Source organism: Podarcis liolepis, assembly GCF_965112155.1.
Source record: "Podarcis liolepis genome assembly, chromosome: 5".
NCBI classification, from domain to species: Eukaryota; Metazoa; Chordata; class Lepidosauria; order Squamata; family Lacertidae; genus Podarcis; species Podarcis liolepis.
Genome location: NC_139556.1, coordinates 97,733,108 through 97,753,775, shown reverse-complemented (window position 1 = coordinate 97,753,775; position 20,668 = coordinate 97,733,108). Strand labels below are relative to the sequence as shown.

Here is a 20,668-nt window from a genome sequence, read left to right as displayed (position 1 = left end):
AAGAAGCACCAGGGATTCAGTTCCTTCGGAGAAAAGAGTTTATTGTGATCTGTGCAGAGGCAACCAGCGGAATTGTTTCCAAAGGCTGGCGGCCCCTAATACACGTAAGCAAGCAATATTTATACCCCTGCAGCACCTCCCGACCACCCCACCACCAGTAACTCATCATATCATATTCCTCGATTTGCCTTATTGCCTCTTTGGGTGTTGCTAAAGCATTTTGCCAGTGCACTCCTTTCGCTTATCAGCCAAGCCTGCATATCTTGTTTGCTCCAGATGCATCCCTCCTCCTTCTCTCCGGGCATTGCTTTCCAACTGTCAATACACTCCCTGCCTACTCCCTTCAGTATGTGAAACGCACAAGCAGGTTTTGTAACAGTGGCTGGGGAACTTGCTGAGTGGAAGGTGCTATAGCATTGTTGTTTGTGTGCAGGGAGGGCCAAAGTGTTAGAAGAAGAAGAAGAAGAAGAAGAAGAGTTTGGATTTGATATCCCGCCTTTCACTCCCCTTCAGGAGTCTCAAAGCGGCTAACATTCTCCTTTCCCTTCCTCCCCCACAACAAACACTCTGTGAGGTGAGTGGGGCTGAGAGACTTCAGAGAAGTGTGACTGGCCCAAGGTCACCCAGCAGCTGCATGTGGAGGAGCGGAGACGCGAACCCGGTTCCCCAGATTACGAGACTACCGCTCTTAACCACTACACCACACTGGCTCTCCCAGTGTTACTGGGGGTGTCCCCCTCAAGATCACTGCATTGGCTCCCCCCATGCCCGAGTTGCGATAAGGGATGTCACTATCCCTGTAACAACCACAACCTGTAAAAGGCAGACACTGCTTGTGTTTCCATGGATGCTGGGGTTTTTGCTCTCTAGCATGCTTTCCCCATCTTGTCCAGGGCTGGGCAAGTTCACCTCAACCCTCAAGTAACTTGAGAGTAGATTACTTATTCCCTTGGGGACGAGGCGGGGACAAATCTAGTTCTTTCAGCTGCTGGATTGAAACAGTATATTTAACATTCTTAAGGAACGCAAGTATTATTGCAACCCGTACAAAGCGAGATAATTCCCGAGAACTAATTAAATTTTGTATCATGCAATAAATCTTGCCACACCCATCTTCAGTGTAGACTATATAAAAGGCTGTTGGTGAATGAACAGAGAAGGGAAGCAACATTCTATTGGGAAAACTACGTTCCAGTGCATGCTGCTGTACTAGCAAAAAAAATACACAGAGGAAAGATAACAACAGGAGAATGGCTGGGATCTTGGAAATTTTGGTTTTTGTGCTGGTATCTTTTCTGGTTCTGCACTTCCTGAGACAACTTTGGTTACACAGACACTACCCTCCTGGACCTTTCCCACTTCCTGTCATTGGGGGCCTGTTGCAGATTGGGAGAATACTTTCACAAGACGTTTTCCTGAAGGTACGTCCACTAGTTGAGTAAGAAGCTGGTTTAATAGAACTGCAGATTATTTTATTTTTAGAGCGATTGAGGAGTAAAGTGTTGTGTTGGTAAAACCTCCTGGAAAATGGAAGGGTGACATTCAGTGCAATTTGACAATTGGCTTAATGGAAATTGTTAGTTAAATATTTGTTCCTCTGTTCATCAAAACTGCAGTTTGTTCTACAGATATTCTGCATGCTAAAAGTAAAGGTAAAAGGTAAAGGACCCCTGGACAGTTAAGTCCAGTTGAATTCAACTATGGGGTGTGGCACTCATCTCCGTTTTCAGGCTGAGGGAGCCAGCATTTGTTCACAGACAGTTTTCTTGGTCATGTGGCCAGCATGACTAAACCGCTTCTGGCACAATGGGGCACCATGATGGAAGCCAGAACACACAGAAATGCCGTTTACCTTCCAGCCACAGTGGTACCTATATATCTACTTGTGCTGGTATGTTTTCAAACTGCAAGGTTGGCAGGAGCTGGGGCAAATAATGGGAGATCACACCATCATGTGGATTCGAACTGCTGACCTTCGATCAGCAAGAGTCTCGGTGTTTTAGACTACAGTGCCACGTTTGTCCCTACTCTGCCTACTATAGCAACTTTAAATGTACACATAATAAGTTCAATTAATTGTTTCAATTTTATCATCATAACAAATCTTATCTGGCTTGTTTACATCACCAGTAATCATTTTTACATATAATACCAAATTGATTGGCTGTATGATTAGCCCTGTATTTAATGTCTCCAATAATCTTGTGGGACAAACACATATACATTATTCAGGGATACATAAGAAAAGAAAAGAAAAGAAAAGAAAAGAAAAGAAAAGAAAAGAAAAGAAAAGAAAAGAAAAGAAAAACTTTATGTATACTTTATCTTGGCTGCAATTTCCTATATATATATATTTTGAATGAGTTTTGTTCTTTTTTTACATATGGAATGCCTTTATATTTGTCTATACAATGTGATATTCTATATATGTATTTGGGGCAAAATGTCTCCCATAAAACAAAATGATCCATATTAAGTAATATATAAAGAATTATAAGGGCTATAAGCACTGGCGGAGGAAGAGGAGTGTGGGGGGAGCGCACTGCCCCCAGCAGCGCGATCCCAGTGGGGTGCCATCCTGGCTGCCCCCCCCCGCCTGCACTGGGCACCATGTCCCCAGGACGCGCACCAGCCCCACCCCCGCCTGCTCTCCGCTCCCCGGTGCAGGAGCATGAAGCTCTGCCACTGGCTATAACAAACCCTCCCTGGATTCAGAAAATCTTATTACCAGACAGCTGCTAATCTCCCTTTCTTGGGCAAGGCTCTTCTTCTTCTTTTTTAATAATTGGGCGAGATTCTTGAGCAGATGGTTGTGGATCAGATCTAGGCTCACCTGAAAAAACACACACACACCAATTTTCTAGATCATTTCAATCAGTGTTGTTTCAGATCCAGTTTTGGCACAGAAACAGCTTTAGTTATCCAGTATGATAACCTATGTCAGGAGAGAGACAGGGGTAATGTGTCCATATTAATTCTGCTTAACCTCTCAGCACCTATTAATACCATTGACCATGGTATCCTTTGGGAGCGGCTGTCCGAATTAGGGATGGGTTGCACTGATTTATGATAGTCCAGTCCTACTTCAATGGTCACTTCCAGAGGGTTATGGTTGGAGAGTGCTGTTTGAGCCCATGGAGACTTTAATGTGGGGGTTCCTTAGGGTTTTATTTTATCCCCTGCTTTATTTAATATCTACATGACACCACTGAGTGGGTTCATCTGGAGTTTTGGAATACATTGTCAGCAATATGCTGATGATGCACAGCTCCTTTACATCTGAAGCTGTGGCAGTGGATGTGCTGGACTGGTGTCTTGCCTTGGTAATGGATGAGAGCTCAATCCAGATAAGACTGAGGCTCTGTAAGTGGGTGGTTCCCTAGATCAGATGGATGGGAGGTTGCCTGTTCTTGATAGAATTACATTCCCTCTGAAGGAGTGGACATGCAGTTTGCAGGTACTTCTGGGTCCATTGCTGTCCTGTGAGGCTCTGGTGGCCTTGATGGCATGGAGTGTCTTTCGTCAGCTTTGGCTGGTGGCTCAGCTGTACTCCTTTCAGGTCTGGTAACCTCTAGGTTAGATAACTGCAATGCATTAATGTTGGGCTGCCTCTGAAGATGGTTTGGAAACTTCAGCTGGCCAGGTTGCTCACTGGTGCAAGGCAGTTTGAGCAGATAACACCAATCCTGGCCCGATTGCACAGGCTGCCAATTAATTTATGGGCCCAATTCAAAGTGCTGATTGTGACCTATGACTACAAAAGGAGAAAAGCTGCAGTTTGAACTCTGCCTGCAGGGAAAACACCCACAAGCTTCGCTGTTTGTTGTTTTGTAATAAAACCTTTATTTGATTTGGTTTTACACCGGTCTCATTGTGTCATAGTCTCTGTCATCTGCCGCCAGAGGAAAAAAAACCCCTCTAACATTCTGTTCTCATCCTGAAGCAAAGTTCTTAACCCGAGGTAATATTTCTGGGTTAGCGGAGTCTGTAACCTGAAGCGTATGTAACCTGAGGTACTTAAGTGCCAGGCGAAAATGTGGCTGCATAAGGAACTTACACATGAGCTGAGAGGTAATAATAATAATAATAATAATAATAATAATAATAATAATAATAATAATAATTTATTTATATCCTGACCTCCCCAGCCGAAGCCGGGCTCAGGGTGGCTAACAACAATAAAACAGCACAAAAGTACAGCATAAACAACATTCTAAAATCATTCATTATAAAATTAATTAATTCAAGCCACTGGCAACCATTGGGCCGGAGCTCCGCAAAGATTGCCGAGGGAGGGAGTCAGGCTGTGCCCTGGCCAAAGGCCTGGTGGAATAGCTCTGTCTTGCAGGCCCTGCGGAAAGATGTCAAGTCCCGCACGGCCCTGGTCTCTTGTGACAGAGTGTTCCACCAGAGCGGAGCCACAGCCGAAAAAGCCCTGGCTCTAGTTGAGGCCAGCCTAACTTCTCTGTGGCCTGGGACCTTCAAGATGTTTTTATTTGAAGACTGTAAGTTTCTCTGTGGGGCATACCAGGAGAGGCGGTCCCATAGGTACGAGGGTCCTAGGCCGTATAGGGCTTTAAAGGTTAAAACCAGCACCTTAAACCTGATCGTGTACTCCACCGGGAACCAGTGCAGCTGGTATAGCACCGGGTGAATGTGATCTCACAGCGAAGACCTCGTAAGGAGTCTCGCTGCAGCATTCTGCACCCACTGGAGTTTCTGGGTCAGTCTCAAGGGCAGCCCCACATAGAGCGAGTTACAATAATCCAGTCTGGAGGTGACCGTCGCGTGGATCACAGTGGCTAGGTCAGGGCGAGAGAGGTAAGGAGCCAACTGCTTAGCTTGGCGGAGATGGAAAAATGCTGCCTTTGTTATAGCTGCAATCTGCGCCTCCATGGAAAGGGAGGTGTCAAAGATTACACCCAAACTCTTAACGGATGGTGCTGGCACTAATTGCGCCCCGCAAGAGATGGGAGTGCCCGCAAGAAGGGCATGTTTGGTGATGTTATCAGTGGGTGTTCTCAGTTGCCACATGCCCAGCTTCTAATTCTCCTTGTCTGACCTAGCCCACTTAAATGCATGTCTCCAAAAAGACAGAAGAACTATGCAACAAGAAAAGATAAAGGCATGCACACTTCTTCAGAATAATATGTGGTGAGCGATCAGAGAGAGGAGCTGAGGGAAGTTGCTGGGAGGGGGGAGAGGGGGTTTGAAGGGGGTGGGGGAAAAGGGGGAAATAATAAGATATGTTTTGATAATTTGTTATGTTGAAATTGTTAATAAAAACATTTTTTAAAAGAATAAGAATTATATTCTCTGGTAGTGAGGAAGAAGGCTTTGCCACTAACTAGCTCCCAGAATGCCTGTCACGGTGGCAATGGGCTGTAGTCACAAAAGCTTGTAATAATCTGCTATGTTTTAACCTGACAGTTCTCTTTTCTACTTTGATGCTAATGGCAGCTGGCTAAGCAATATGGAAACATTTACACTATATGGATCGGACATCGACCTATGGTAGTACTGTCTGGATTCCAAATGGTGAAAGAAGGCCTTACAAACCCACCAGAAGTCTTGTCTAAACGACCAGTGACCCCTTTCCTGGAAGCTGCACTAAAAAAAAAGGGTAAGTTGTTGAGAAGGCTGATGGGTTTTGCTGGCCCTATCTCCAGAGAAGAGTATAAAGTCGAAATCTGAATATGCCCATCATATCCATGTGACCACTTCAATAACATTATGAACACAAATAATCATGAATGCACCATTAAAAGGATATCTGGAAGGATCCTGTGTGCTATATTGAAATAAGTTCCAGTGCTTGAAGACAAGATTGAGTGATGGCCTCTTAGGCATTTTCTGAAGAGTACAGTGCTGGTGAATATCACTTTACTAGACAGATTCTGTTCCAGTCTTGCAGTTCTTAGGTTGTGAAAGAATGGCATCTCTGAAACGCACAGCTATTATCTGCACTAAATTTGGTCTCATCTTGGTTGACTGACAATTTTAAAAATATGGCATTTTTGTGAGTAATGTTTTCTCATTGATTCCTTCCTGTTTTAGGTTTGGTCTTTTCAAATGGTCACACCTGGAAGCAGCAGAGACGGTTCAGTGTCATTACTATGCGGAAGCTGGGTCTGGGGAAGAAAGGCATGGAGTTCCAAATACAAGAGGAAGCCCATCATCTTGTGGAGGTCTTTGCACATGCAAAAGGTATGTGATATTACCGTATTTACATGAATCAAATCACCCTCCAATCTAATGAACACCTCAGTTTTCAAAACCTTGAAACCAACAAAGTATTTGCTGGCAAATCTAATGTGGTCGGGGACAGAGGGTGGTACTAGGGAGGGAAATGTCGTTGCGCCACTCCTTGGTGTGTGGAGTGCCGCAGGGCGCAATTCTCTCCCCGATGCTTTTTAACATCTTTATGCGCCCCCTTGCCCAGATTATCCGGAGCTTTGGGCTGGGCTGTCATTAATATGCTGATGACACTCAGCTCTATCTGCTGATGGATGGCCACACCGACTCGGCCCCTTACACACTGACCAGATGCTTGGAAGCTGTGGCAGGATGGTTTCGTGGGAGCCGATTGAAACTAAATCCTTCGAAGACAGAGGTCCTATGGCTAGGTCGGGATGGCATGGGGATGAGGGACCAACTCCCTTCTCTTGCGGGGGCCCAATTAGTGCCATTGCCTTCCGTTAAGAGTTTGGGTGTAATCCTTGACGCCTCCCTTTCCATGGAGGCGCAAGTTACAGCAACAGCCAAGGTGACATTTTTCCACCTTCGCCGCATCAAGCAGTTGGTCCCTTACCTTTCCCGCCCCGACCTGGCCACAGTGATCCATGCGATGGTCATCTCCAGGCTTGACTACTGTAATTCGCTCTACGCGGGGCTGCCCTTGAAGCTGTCCCAGAAACTCCAGCGGGTACAGAATGCTGCAGCGAGGCTCCTCACGGGGTCTTTGCCATGGGAGCATATTCACCCAGTGTTTTTCAAGCTGCACTGGCTCCCGGTGGAGTACAGGGTCAGATTTAAGGTGCTGCTTTTGACCTTTAAAGCCCTTCACGGCCTAGGACCCTCGTACCTACGGGACCGCCTCTCCTGGTATGCCCCACGGAGAGCCTCAAGGTCCATAAATAACAACACCCTAGTGGTCCCGGGCCCTAAGGATTGGCTTCAACCAGAGCCAGGGCCTTTTCAACTCTGGCTCCGGCCTGGTGGAACGCTCTGCCTCATGAGACCAGGGCCCTGCAGGATCTGATTTCTTTCCGCAGGGCCTGTAAGACAGAGTTGTTCCGCCTGGCCTTTGGCTTGGAGCCAATTTGATTCCCTCCCTCCCTCCCTCTCTTTCTTTTTTCTTTTCCTTCTCCTCCTGCAATGAGGCTACATTTTAATATTTTAATGTTCCATTATTTTAATGTTGTGTTTTATTTTTGTTTTTAAGTTGTAATCATTCATCTTGTTTTTATTATTGCTTATAAGCCGCTCTGAGCCCGGGCTTGGCTGGGGAAGGCGGGGTATAAATAAATTATTATTATTATTATTATTATTATTATTATTATTATTATTATTATTAATTTTCACAATGCAATTTGGCCGAAAAAGGTGCACATTACATTCGCGTAAATATGGTAAGTAATGATGCTAATACATATCCCAGTTTGCAGAGATCTTTATGCACAATCTCTGCACATTTTGGAATGGAATTTCATACATTTTCACTTTTATTCAAATATTTTTAAAATAGCAATTGATCCTAGCAGCTTTCCAAGATATACAGTGGTACCTCAGGTTAAGTACTTAATTTATTCTGGAGGTCTGTTCTTAACCTAAAACTGTTCTTAACCTGAAGCACCACTTTAGCTAATGGGGCCTCCTGCTGCCGCTGCGCCGCCGGAACACGATTTCTGTTCTCAAATTGAAGCAAAGTTCTTAACCTGAAGCACTATTTCTGGTTTAGCGGAGTCTGTAACCTGAAGCGTATGTAACCCGAGGTACCACTGTAAATGTAAATGATTTCATTTGCAGGGCAGCCACATGATTTTTCCCTCTCCATCACTAATGCAGTGTCCAGCTTGATATGTGTTTTGGCTTTTGGATACCGATTTTCTCTTGAAGATGAAAAATTCCAAAAATTGATCGATGCCATTGATTGCCTCTTGAAAGATACAAGTACCATACTTCACCTGGTGAGTAGACTTTTGATTCCCAGAGGCCCTAACTCAAATAAGCATTCACAGAACATCATGGCAGTACTCCTAAATCTTAAGGCTCATCTACACTTCCATTTGTCTTGCAGGTTTCTCCCCCTGGAAAACCTGCTGTTCACCACTGAATTGGAACAAATGTCAGTTGCTTTTTTTGAGAGTTGATGTTCCAATTCAGTGATAAACAGTGGGTTTTCCTGGGGAAAGTGGCAGGAAAATGAAAAATCATTTGGATCCGTGTCTAGAAAGCAGGACACAAGCAGAAGTGTGCATGAGCCCTCAGAGTACTCGATTCATTGGAGGGAGATGTGAATTTAAATCCGTGTTGGATGGCCCGTCTTGTATGCCTCCTTCCAGCAACTTCTGCAGCCAAGCTGATATCAAGGAAGGAAAGTCCACAACCTCCTGAGGGCATCCATTCCACTGTCAAACAGCTCTTACTGTCAGAAAGTTCTTCCTGATGTTCAGTCAGAATCTCCTTTCTTGAAAATTGAAGCCATTGATTCAAGTCCCACCCTTTGCAGCAGGGTATAATAATAATGATTGCTAATGATAATGATAATAATTAGCACAATTTTTCTAGAAAAAAGGTGCCACAACTCACCATTAAAGACTCCCTTGTTCTCTTACAATGGCAATGGTGCCAAGCTGAGAGGTGACGGAACTGAGTTCCGGTGAGTTTCAGCTGAAAAAGAAGCCCTGGTGATGATGACGACGATTATTATAGGAGAAAAAAAGCTAGCTCCATTTTCTATTTGACAGCTACAAATCCACCTGTTACCTCATTCAACCCATGTTTTATGAGTTTTGTCGCAAGAATATCACGGGTGACTTTGTCAAAAGCCTTACTGAAATCAAGATACACTATAACCACATTCCCCTGATTCACCAAGCTTGTAATTCCATCAAAAAGAGAAATGAGATTCATCTGGCATGGCTTACTTTTGAGAAACCCATGCTGGGTCTTAGTAATCACAGCATCCTTTACTAAGTGCTCACAGACCAACTGCTGAATGAATGAATGAATGTTGCACTAAACTCTTTGCAACAAAAATGAGCCAAAATGTGAGAATAATTCACCTTAGCACTGTGTCCTTAAGCTTTGACAGTTCACATAAATTTAATACATATCTACCTCACTTTTCTCTGAAGTATTCAAAGAGGCTAAAGAGAAACCAGGAATGAACAAAAAACCCCCCACAAAGCTTTAGAAACAATATAATCATAACTGCAACACCTATTAAAAACTTATTAAAATAATATGTAGCAGAATCAGAAGAGACAGGTTAGTTAAGTTCAGAACACAGCAGCATCTATCCATCAACAGATCATCTTCAGAACGATGTTTATTCACTTAAACAGAAAAGTTTGGAGGAACTACCTAGAAAGGGTATTTCATGTTTTTGCTGCCACTATGGAAAATTCTCCAAGATTTCTGCCAGCTCCTATATTTCTAATGGTGATGGGACCCAGAGCATCTCAGAGACTGAAGTTGTGGTTCTGAAAGGAGAATACAGCTTTAGGGACCCTGGTCCTGGGTCATGAAGGGCTTAAAAATACGTAACAGTAAGAATGGTGTAAAATGAATGTTATATGAACTGACTGCTGCAGCTGCATTTTTCTACTGGTTAAACATCCCAACCTGTCTTCTAATGCGGTCCTATTTAGTATGCCCAATTCACTGCCAGCTGAAGTGATGTAAAAGCACTCAGCCACCTGCCACCCGGGAGTAACTCTGGGTCAAAGAGCGCCCACAGACATTTAGCCACAGCCTCAATAATAATCCAGGCCATGATGCTGAAGTGCCAGTCCAAATGAGTTTGTTGACAGACCTTGTTACCAAACCATTTTGTGGTAGTGACTTGTGGTTTTTGCTTTCTCCTCCTCCGCAGCTGTATGAAGTCTTCCCATGGCTCATGAAACATTTCCCAGGGCCTCATAGGAAGTTATTTGCCTCCGCAGACTTGGTACTTTCATTTGCAAAGGAGGAGTTAAAAAGGCACAAAGAGCAACGAAAGGATGAGCCACAGGATTTCATTGATTTCTATCTACTTCAGATGGAGAAAGTAAGCATCCACTGTCAACTCCAGGCACTTGGGGCCTGTCCACACTACAATGTGTGTTTGTGTCTGAGTTCCCACTTACTTTGTGTAGTCCAGATGAAGTTACCCTCAAACAACACCTGTCTTGATTCTTTCCCCCTGTAAATTTGGGTGTACCTGATACAGAGATAATTTGATGATTTAGCTAATTTAGCTAAATAGCTTAGGGTCTTCATATTTACGGGACCGCCTCTCCTGGTATGCCCGCAGAGGACCTTAAGGTCCATTAATAATCATAGTTTAGAGGTCCCGGGCCCTAAGGAAGTCAGATTGTCCTCCACCAGAGCCAGGGCCTTCTCAGTGATGGCTCTGACCTGGTGGAATGCTCTGTCCCATGAGACCAGGGCCCTGCAGGATTTAACTTCCTTCCGCAGGGCTTGTAAAACAGAGCTATTCCACTTGGCTTTCAATTTGAACTTAGCCTGATCTTTTATTCCCCTTCCTTCCTCCCCCCTCCGCTTTTTATGCAGATTACCCACTCTGGGATCCCACAGCTAATTCTCCCCTGGTCTCCTCGCTGTCCCAAATAGGACTAATTTAGCCAGCTAGCCCTGGTGATCATCTAATGTTTATTGGCTGGATTTCCCCCCTAAATTGATTTTTGAATTCTGAATTTATTGTTATTCACGTTTTATACTGTATTTATGCTGTTTTTTTGTTGCGTCAATTAAGTGTTTTAAATTTGTTGTTAGCTGCCCTGAGTCTGGTTTTCTGAACCAGGAAGGGCGGGGTATAAATAAATTATTATTATTATTATTATTATTATTATTATTATTATTATTATTCAAATTTAGCTAATGCTGCAGAAGACAGAATTAGGATTCAAATGACTTTAACAGAGAACATGAATTTCAATAGGGACAAATGTAAGGTTCTGCACCTAGGCAGGACTAACCAGATGAACAAAAATAAGATGAGAGACACATGTGAAAAGGATCTGAGGGTCTTAGTAAACCACAAACTTAAGTCAATAGTGTCAATAGTGTTATACAGCAGAAAAAAACCCTAATGTTATTCTAGGCTGCAACAACAGAAGTATAGTGTCCAGATTAAAGGAAGGAATAGTACTGCTCTACAACAGTAGATTCTATTATAAATTGGGGAAAATTGGGCTCCAAACATCTGGGGTTACAGATTATTTATTTTGGTTGGTTTGGCTGGGTGGATCAATAATCACTTCTTACTACTCCCATATCCATGCCCACTACTTCCTGAATGCTTTACTGTAACTTCTTTTCTGGCTGTGATCATAAATATTTCCAATGGACTTCTGAACAGAGGAATGTATGTCTCTTTTGATTCCTCAGATTTGCACAAAGACAGAAAAATGAGCAAATTTGCAATTTCCTGACTGTGCTTTTGCACACATCTTGTGTGGGCTTTTTTTAAAGGGTGTGCATGTAGCTATCTGGAAACATACCCTCACTGAGATGAATGAAAAAGCCATATTGTTCCTATATATATCCAAATATGTGCAGGTGTGAACTGCTCTGGTCTTATATGGATGTGGGGGATGAATGGATTAATAGCTAAATAATGCTCAAATATGGCAAGTCCTTTCTTGCCTAAAAGAGAAACCACCCCTGCTAGGTCCAACAATATAAACAGTCTTGCTGCACCATTCAGACACATTCTTGGCCTCATCCATGTCCTTTTTGTGGTGCAACATAAAGCAGGCACAGCTGGTAGTTTAAGTATCTACCTTGTTTGCTAATATTGCTCAGCCAAGGAATCACTGAATTCACGGCTAGCATTGAGCAATGATATCTGCAGGGTTACTAAGAGAAATTTCTGGGCCTCTGATATTAAAGTCAGCTACTAACATAAATTGTGATTGAATACACACCACACATTTAAAGAATCCTGAGACTTGTAGTTTACCCCCAAAGAGCTACAATTCTCAGCTTGCATAACAGATCATAGCTATCAACCGTCCCTTATTTGGCGGGAAACTCCCTTATCCCAGTGCCGTGTCCCGCTGCTGTCCCTTATTCATGATGTCCCTTAAATTTCCTGGGTTTCAAAGGAAGCAGGTCCTCTCCCTCCCTCCTTGCCAGCCAGGGAGGAGGGAGGCTCCAACTGGGTTGCTTGGCTATGTTGCTCACCCAATAAGGAGTCTAAGAACGACTGGGGGGGTGGAGCTTGCATGCCTTGTGCTGATCAAATCGGCCGCATTGCCTGGGGACTCGCCTTTGCTCAGCGCTTCCCAGCGGAGAGGGTAACACTGGTTTTCCTTGCTGCATCCCCTTTGCCGGGTGGCTGCGCTGTGAGAACCACCGCTTGAGGCTTCATTTGGCTGCTGGCTGGGCTTTCTGCTTTTGGCTTAGTAGATGCTTTTGGCCCATAGATGGTCTTCGTGGCTTTAAAGAAACACTGTGCATCACGAGTGTCAGCTAAGTGCTGGATCTCTTGAGCTTTTTTAATCCACCAGGTGTTTTTTAGTTCTCTGGTTCTTCTTTGAACCTCAGCCTTAGTGTTGACATTGGTTTTTTTTCTTAGTAGCACAGTTTTTATCTCTTTGCCATATCTGAAAGGCCTTCCTTTTCTTTTTGTTAATAATGCGTTCAATTTTACTGTCATTTTCATCAAACCAGTCCTGGTGCTTCTTTGTTTGGTATCTAATAGTTTGTTTACAGGCTGCAATAATGGATGTTTATAGCTTGGTCCAGTGGTCCTCAATGTTATCAGGGAATTCCAAAAGCAGATGGTCCTTAAGAATCATTTGGAAGCAGTCCCACCTGATAGGCTCTTGAAGGGCTTGAGTGTTCATTTTGTGCCTTCATTTCCTTCCTTGAAGCCTGCGTTGAGGTATAAGCTTGATAGCCATCATGGAAAGTATTAATCAGTGCTCTGTTCAGCAGTTGTCGGCACTTGTCATACCTCTGGTAAGGAGCACATTATGGTGATCTTCAGCTCGGAGAATTACATAGTCTAAGAGGTGCCAGTGGTTTGACCAAGGATGCCTCCATGAAGTTTTAAAGTTATTTTTCTGTCGAAAGGGTGTGTTGGTAATAACAAGGTTGTGTACTGCACATATCATTAAAAGTAAGATTCCATTCTGGTTGCTGTTACCAATTCCTTCTTTCCCATTAGTCCCAGGCCACAGATCAAAATCTTGCCCAACTCTAGCATTAAAATCACCCTCCTTAGGCATCTCTGATAATGTCTTCATCGGCATCCAGTGTTGGTGCATAAGCACTTAGAATAGTAGCCTGTTGGTTTTGGGCAAGTTTTATTTGAAGGGTTGAAAGTCACTCATTAATACCACTAGGTATTAAGATAAGAGCTTCACAAAATCCTTCTTGATAGCAAAGCCTACTCCATGTATTCAACGTTCTTGTTCAGGTAGACATTTCCAAAAGAATGTGTAGCCTCCTTTTTCTTCCTTCAGTTGTCCCTCACCTGCTCTTTGAGTTTCTTGAAGCGCTGCAATATCGATGTTAAAACATCACATCTCTCTTGCAATGATGGCACTTCTGCGTTTGGGAGGCTCCTTACCTGTACTATCCAACAAAGTCTGTATATTCCATGTTCCAAAGTTCAATTGTCTTTTACGACCGCTGGGCAAGGCCATATTGGGGTGCTGGTGCTGTGAATTCCTCCACTGTAGGCTCAGGCTGTATATATGTGTAAGTAAAATATGTATCATAAAAACACCACAGTCTCTGTTATGCCTCATTCCAAAGGAAACATGAACCCTGGGTAAGTGCCTGGAACTCTTGGAATCTTGAACCACTTGGAGATTGGGGTGGCGAGCAATAGGCATTTTAGATGACTATTCCAGTCCATGACTGTGTGAAAGTATCTTCCTACAAAGTTACCTGTAAAACAAAGTATTAGGTGTTGCGCTAGGAACCCCTCCCCCCCCCCAAAGTCAGATAGATTTTATGTGGCCTGCAATTAATTCCAACATTTCACCTTTTCCATTATCATCAACAGAGCAAGGATGACCCCAACTCTACCTATGATGAAGACAACCTGGCAGAGTGTGTTCTTGACCTCTTTGTCGCAGGGACAGAGACGACTGCTGCTACTCTGCAATGGGCACTGCTCCTCATGGTGTCTTATCCAGATGTTCAAGGTGAGGGAGAACTTTGCAATGGAAGCAAGCACCTCCCTGGATCCCTATAGAGAAGAGCTTAGATTTATTTGCTTTTTAGTAGCTGATTGTAATTCTTCCAAGGTTTCATAATGGGTGGGTGACAGATGTTTGTTCACAGTTGCACCCAAATGGTACAACCCTTCCTCATGGGGTGTTACTCCAGCCCCATAATCATTGTGTGTTGCCTTTTTCTGAAGCTTTTTAATAAAAGTAGTTAGTAGTTAGTATGATGGAAATAGGCAACTCACCCAAAACCAGTTTCTCTGTTGTGAATGTGTTTTCTTGTCTTTGTGGTGACTGTATTGTTTTGTTTTAAGATTGCTGGACTTCTGATTCCAAACAAAATGTTTTACTATTTCTTATAAAGGTAAAATGCTGCTAGGCATAATACTGCAAACTTCGGTGTTGTTTACTTCTGCTCAGTCACCAAGATCTGCTGACTTGTTTCATCTAGTTTTGACTAACATTTGCTCTCCAGTCCTCAGAACAAACAGTGACTATTTCCACAGTAATCAAGAGATCATTCCCAGAAAACTGGGAACGTTGTTTGATTCCAGATTTTCTAGTAACACAAGGATTTCCTCACAGAGAAGCATAGAGTGTGCCATTTCCTAGTTCTATGTGGAAAAAAATGCATAAAAATGCTTTTATTTTGTTTGGCATTTAACCTCTAGGCCCCTCTATATCCCAGCAGACTCCAGAAGAGAGGCCTGTCTTCAGGGAAAGGGGATTCTGCCCAGTCTTGCTGACAGGCTGGTGATACACAAAACCCCTATAAAAAGAACCCCTTCAGAAACTTGGGAAGGGGATGTCAATGACTTGAATTCATTTCAGGGTTGGTCTGCTTCCTAGATATGCTTCAGCTCCTGGGCAGCATCTGCTTCGCTCTCAGAAATGGGAGGATAGGCAGCTTTGCCAAGAGGGGAAGCCCCCATTTTGTCCTTGCCTCAAGGGATAGCTGCTAAGGATAGGAGGAACACAAGAGCTGCCCTTCCTTTCCCTTCTGTGGTCGCCTCAGTGCTTGGTCTTTTGTCAGCCACTACCTCTTCTCCTCAGGAGGGAAGGGAAGAGGCAGCTGCTCTCTCAGGAGAATAGGGAGCCAGAGCTCTCTAGAATCTCCTCATTATACTTAATTCCTAACAACCATTTTAAGTACCACCACAAGGAGATGCTTGTTTCCCCCCCTCACACTCCATCCACTGGGAAGTAACGCCCCCCCCCCATATGAACCCCCAGTTAACCAAGAGTGCTACTAATTTTCACTCAGTCCTGCTGTTAGGCTGTTTCACTTTCCTGCCCTGTCTCTCTGAGGCACTGAGAGGAAAAGGCAGGCCAGAGTGACCAGGCTGCTGTTGGTTACATTCCTGAGGTAAAAAAAAGTGAGGAGAGGCCCCAGAGGACTCTGTGGGGCACCTTCACTCCTCCTTTAGTATCTGTGGGCTCTAGTTGTGGCCAAATGCCATTTTGCTGCAGCAAGCTGCTTAATCCCTGCTACTCCTGCCACCTCCTTGGCGTTTTTTACATTGCATCCAAAGATAGCAGTAGGAGGGTTGGTTGGCCCTCAATCCGACTCAGGAGCGTCATCGCCAGCTTTCCTCCTCTGCAACATCTTGTGCCTGCTTTGCAGATTTCACCACAGAGGTATTTGCCTTGGGGTATGGCTGAGCATGGCACATTGTGGGTCACCATTGTGGCCAAGCAACCACTCTGCCAGGAGGAAGACAGGGAGAAATGAGCAGCCATAGAATTGTGCTAACTAGCCTCCATGCACTGGCTGCAATCCTGTTCTGTGTGGGAGAGAAGCCAGGCACTGAGTTTCAGCAAGGGCAGAACTGAGTGGGTGAAAGAAACATTTGATCTGGCTCCTGGTGAAATAGTCTTCCCAGAGAGTAAGGAACTCCCCTCTGAATTTGTGGAAACATGAGAAACTGGCTGCTGCTGAGTCAGGGCCAGGGTCCATCCAGCTCAGTATTGCCTACACTGGCTGCCATCAGGATTTCAGGGAAGGAAAATTCCCAGCCCTACCTGGAGATTCTGGGAATTGAATCACGGACCTTCTGCATGCAAAGCAGATGTTCTACCACAGAGCAATAGACCTTTTCCACATGCAACTGCATTCATGGTATTTAATTGTTAACTTCTTATTTTCAGGGTGCTGCCAGTATATACCAATGAGCCTCACTTAATATACCAGGGTCTTTTCACCCCACCCTATACAGCTTGATTGTCAGAAGTTTCTCAGATTTAAACCAGGGTATTTTAAAATAAAGCTTCATTTCCCACTTTTCACTGCAGATAAAATCTACAAGGAGATGGAAGATGTTTTAGATTCCTCCCTTCCCATTTGCTATGAAGATCGAAAGAAACTGCCTTACACCAACGCGGTGGTGCATGAAATTTTGCGTGCAAAATATCCCTTATTAGTTGGGATTCCCAGACTAAATGGAAAGGACTTGGAAATGCATGGTTTTCATGTTCCAAAGGTACAGGATATAGATAAGGCAGCAGTTGTATATTTTGAGAGCAAAGAGCACTTGAGAGTGGCACTTTAAATGCACATATGCAGCACAAAATCTGAGGGAGAAGGATCTCCCCTCTCCCGAAAAGAAATCTGAAGATTAATAACCTGAAAGTTAATAAATTCTATTATGAGAAATACATGCTATCTTCTGATGCACCAAATCAGGTTTTGAATCAAATATTGTGCTTATTGACTGTGTCTCTATACAGTGGAATCTTGGGTTGCTAACGTGATCTGTACGGGAGGCACATTCGCAACCCGTCGCAATTTGGCACTTCTGCGCATGCACAAAGCGCGATTTAGCATTTCTGCGCATGCACGAGCACCGAAACCCAGAAGTAACCTGATCCAGTATTTCCGGGTTCGGCGCGGTGCGCAACCCGAAAACACATAACCTGAAGCATCTGTAACCCAAGGTACCACTGTATGTGAGAAATGTGTTAAGATGTGAGGCAGTGAATGGCAAAACTGTTTTCTGCTGTTCCAGATGCATTCTGAGACAGCTGTTTCTTCTTTTCAGGGGGCATTTGTTGTTCCAGATCTGAACTCTGTTCTTGTCGATCCCACGCGATGGGAAAAACCTGAAGAATTCAACCCATGCCACTTTTTGGACAAGGATGGAAATTTTAGGTCTAGAGAAGAGTTTTTGCCATTTGGAGCAGGTAAACGTAGAAATAATTTATGGTCATGTTTAGCAGCTTGTTTCAACAAACTGATGGTCAATGTTGATTAAACAGAGTGAGGGACATGAATGGATCCCCTGTGGTGTAAAAAATCAGGTTGGGGTCATCATAGGTGCCTTCTCACACTGAGGATAGTAGGTGCCTGCAAAGAAGGACTTCAACTTTGCCCATTGACTATGTGGGGGCCCAGGCCCACAAATACATTATTGTGAGTGCTGAAGCATCCCTTGCCTCCTGGAGTTAGCTCCAGTGGGGGTCATAGTGCTGAGAGAGCAATGGATTTAGCAGTCTTCTTCCACGCCATTCTTCCAATCAGAATTCTCCTGCCTTATAGTAGGAGTAACTATCCAGATGTTGTTGGGCATACAACCGTTCACTCTGCTGCAAATTGCATCCATAATATTTTTGTCTGTATGGCTACTGCAGGAGGTGATCCCAGAACAAACAGTTGCTCCAGCTTCTTCCCTCTCTCTTTTCATCTCTCTCTCCATTTTTTCTTTTTGTTGTAGCTTCTGCTATCTCCATCACTGTTGGTAGCTGCCACTATTGGCCACCAGGTGTCTGCTCTGAGATTCACACACAGGCAATGTGTGATGGAATGCACTTTGATTATTCCTTCTCTTATGCCCTTCTGGCAGTAGTTAGACCTGCTCCCCCAAAGTACTACATATAGTGATACAACCATGACCTGTATGCTCCATATCCAAATGCTCACGCTGCTTTCAAGCATAGTCTTCCTTTGGGAACTGCAGCCACTCAAGGTCAGCTTCCAGTATTTCCTGGAGCAAAGCCAGGACCCTCAGGATGTCAACACAGAGGATTAAAGGGAGATACTTTGGGAGTAGCTGTTTTCCAGCTTTTTGTTGTTGCTGCTGTGGCTAAAACTACTAGCTGAGCAAACTTGTTGCTTCCCCCTTCTTTCTTTTGCAGGGGCTCGAGCCTGTGTGGGAGAGCAGATGGCCAAGATGGAGATATTCATCTTCCTAACCACCCTGTTGAGGGCATTCTGCTTCCAGCTGCCAGAAGAAGTGAATGGACTCAATAACAAGCCTGTTATGGGGATGACATTGCATCCCCACCCTCACAAACTCTGTGCTATTCCCCGCTGCAGTGCATAAGAAAGCCTATCAAAATAATTACCATGGTTTGTTTATTTATTGCAATAAAATCATCCATCATTCTTTTCCCCTTTTACTGATATTTTGCCCTTGGATCTCTCAGTTCTACTATCACTGGAACAACAAAAGTCTCCTTCATTTGCAGTTTCTGCATACATACTCAGGACTGAATTTTCTCTCTGATCTTACATATTTTTTACTCCGTGCCATTCAAAGATGAAAAGGGAGCCTATTTGTTGAATCTGCTCTATGGTAGTATTTATTTTCTCAGCTTATGAAGTACATTGTATGTTCTCCACTGTTATGTACTGAGATGAATCCTAGAACAATAGGATCCAGAATGCAGCAGTCTGATTGGTCCGCAGGAGCCACCCAATCCAGTTTCAGGTGGAAGTGAATCAGTGACCTGATTGGCTTGCAGGAGCAGCCTGGAATTAGCCAATCATGCTAATTGTGTATATATAGCTAGATGTTTTGTGTATATATAGCTAGACGTTTTGGGAAAAGTTTCATTCATTGCTACTATGAGCTGAATAAAGAACTTGAAATTCACACTCCGAGTATATTTCACTGGCGACGAGGATGGGATTCTGCTGAGCTGACTGCCACACACAGCACCGCAGCACCACCGCCTGCCGCACTGCTGCATCACACCGTGCATCCAGGCTTCAGCTCCGGGACCCAAGGAATGGCAACAGAAAGCAGCTTCTTGCCATTCAACCCAGCATCAGGAGACTGGGAAGGGTACGCTACCCATTTCAACTTCCTCCTAGAAGCTAAAGAGGTCACCAACAACACCAAGAAGAGGGCGACATTCTTCAATGTCTGTAGAGAGGAGACGTTCAAAATCGCCCAGGCTCTCTTTGCGCCTGAAGATGTTGCCACCGTTTCTTACAAAACAATAATGGAATGGCTGAAGGGGCACTTGTTGCCGCAGCCCTTGGTGGTAGTCTGCCGAAATGCCTTCTACGCAAAGCGGCAAGCCCCCGGGGAAACCATAGCCATGTTTGTGACCTCCCTCCACCAAGCCGCCCAGCTCTGCAACTTCTCAGAGCTGGAGAACATGTTTCGTGACCGCCTCGACGGTGGTCTGCGGGACGAGAAGCTGCAATGATGCCTCTACGCCAAGAAGGACCTAACGTTCCAGGTTGCTCTGGAGGAGACCTTAGGAACTGAAGCCGCCAAGAAGTCAGTGCAAAAGGCACAGCCGAGCCTGCCGTCCCAACCTAGGGTTCGCCACAAAGACCTCACCGACGACTCAGAATCCGTCAGGGCGGAGGTGCACTGAGTGCAGCGGCACACTCAAGTAGCGCACACACCACAGCTGCCTTGGCCAGAAGGCGGGAACTGTGCAAGCTGCAGGGAGAGCCACAAGAGGAGGACCTGCCGTTTCTGCAGTGCAGAGTGCAGGCAGTGCAGAAAATTTGGACACATTACCTGGGTGTGTCGGGCTCAGCCCCACTGACACCAGGCATCAGATGACTGACCCAAGAGCCCCAGGTCCTGGGGCCCAACACATCAAGGCAACTCAGCGGAGATCATGGACTGCCAGGTATACCAGTTGCCCCATTCCAACACAGAGAAAATTTATGTAGAGGTACAGATAGAGGGGGCCCCGTGCTGCATGGAGCTTGACACGGGTTCAACACTATCCATAATCTCGGCAAGAACCTTAAGGGAACCGTGCCCTAGCGGGGGTCCCAAACTCAAGCTGGCCCCATTCATCCTCCAGGACCTTCCAGAAACGTAAGGTCCCCACAATGGGGGTAGGGACCGTCAGGGTGCAATATCGAGGACTTTCTTGTGGCCCCTACGTTAGCTTGCTGGGATTGGCATGGTTTGGACTGCTGGGGCTAGCCATCACTGGGGTGACCCACACTAGCTTACAAGTGGACGTGGATGCCATATGCAAAGCGTATCCGGGGGTTTTGACAG

At 44.7% G+C, this 20,668-nt stretch overlaps 1 protein-coding gene across 2 annotated transcripts; it reads left to right on the top strand.

Annotated features, from left to right (window-relative positions):
• The first annotated feature begins 1,136 nt into the window (after nucleotides 1-1,136).
• On the top strand, nucleotides 1,137-19,285 carry LOC310707282 (cytochrome P450 2J5-like). Of its 2 annotated transcripts, XM_083504288.1 has the most exons (9): nucleotides 1,138-1,421; nucleotides 5,461-5,623; nucleotides 6,058-6,207; nucleotides 8,029-8,189; nucleotides 10,100-10,273; nucleotides 14,249-14,390; nucleotides 16,707-16,894; nucleotides 17,453-17,594; nucleotides 18,546-19,285. In XM_083504288.1, exons 1-9 carry the CDS (start codon nucleotides 1,251-1,253, stop codon nucleotides 18,731-18,733), a joined length of 1,479 nt encoding a protein of 492 aa, XP_083360414.1. In that variant the 5' UTR covers nucleotides 1,138-1,250; the 3' UTR covers nucleotides 18,734-19,285. The 2 variants fall into 2 exon arrangements, with proteins under 2 accessions (XP_083360415.1, XP_083360414.1); XM_083504289.1 differs by lacking the exon at nucleotides 10,100-10,273 and having other exon boundaries at nucleotides 1,137-1,421.
• The last annotated feature ends 1,383 nt before the right edge of the window (nucleotides 19,286-20,668 follow it).

What these genes read in the sequence shown, in the direction of transcription:
- LOC310707282 (XM_083504288.1), top strand. Translation starts at nt 1,251, where the DNA reads ATGGCTGGGATCTTGGAAATTTTGGTTTTTGTGCTGGTATCTTTTCTG. An exon ending in GGTCTTTGCACATGCAAAAG is followed by an intron (nt 6,208 to 8,028) that starts GTATGTGATATT and finishes TTTCATTTGCAG; the next exon opens with GGCAGCCACATGATTTTTCC. An exon ending in GTTTTTGCCATTTGGAGCAG is followed by an intron (nt 17,595 to 18,545) that starts GTAAACGTAGAA and finishes TTTCTTTTGCAG; the next exon opens with GGGCTCGAGCCTGTGTGGGA.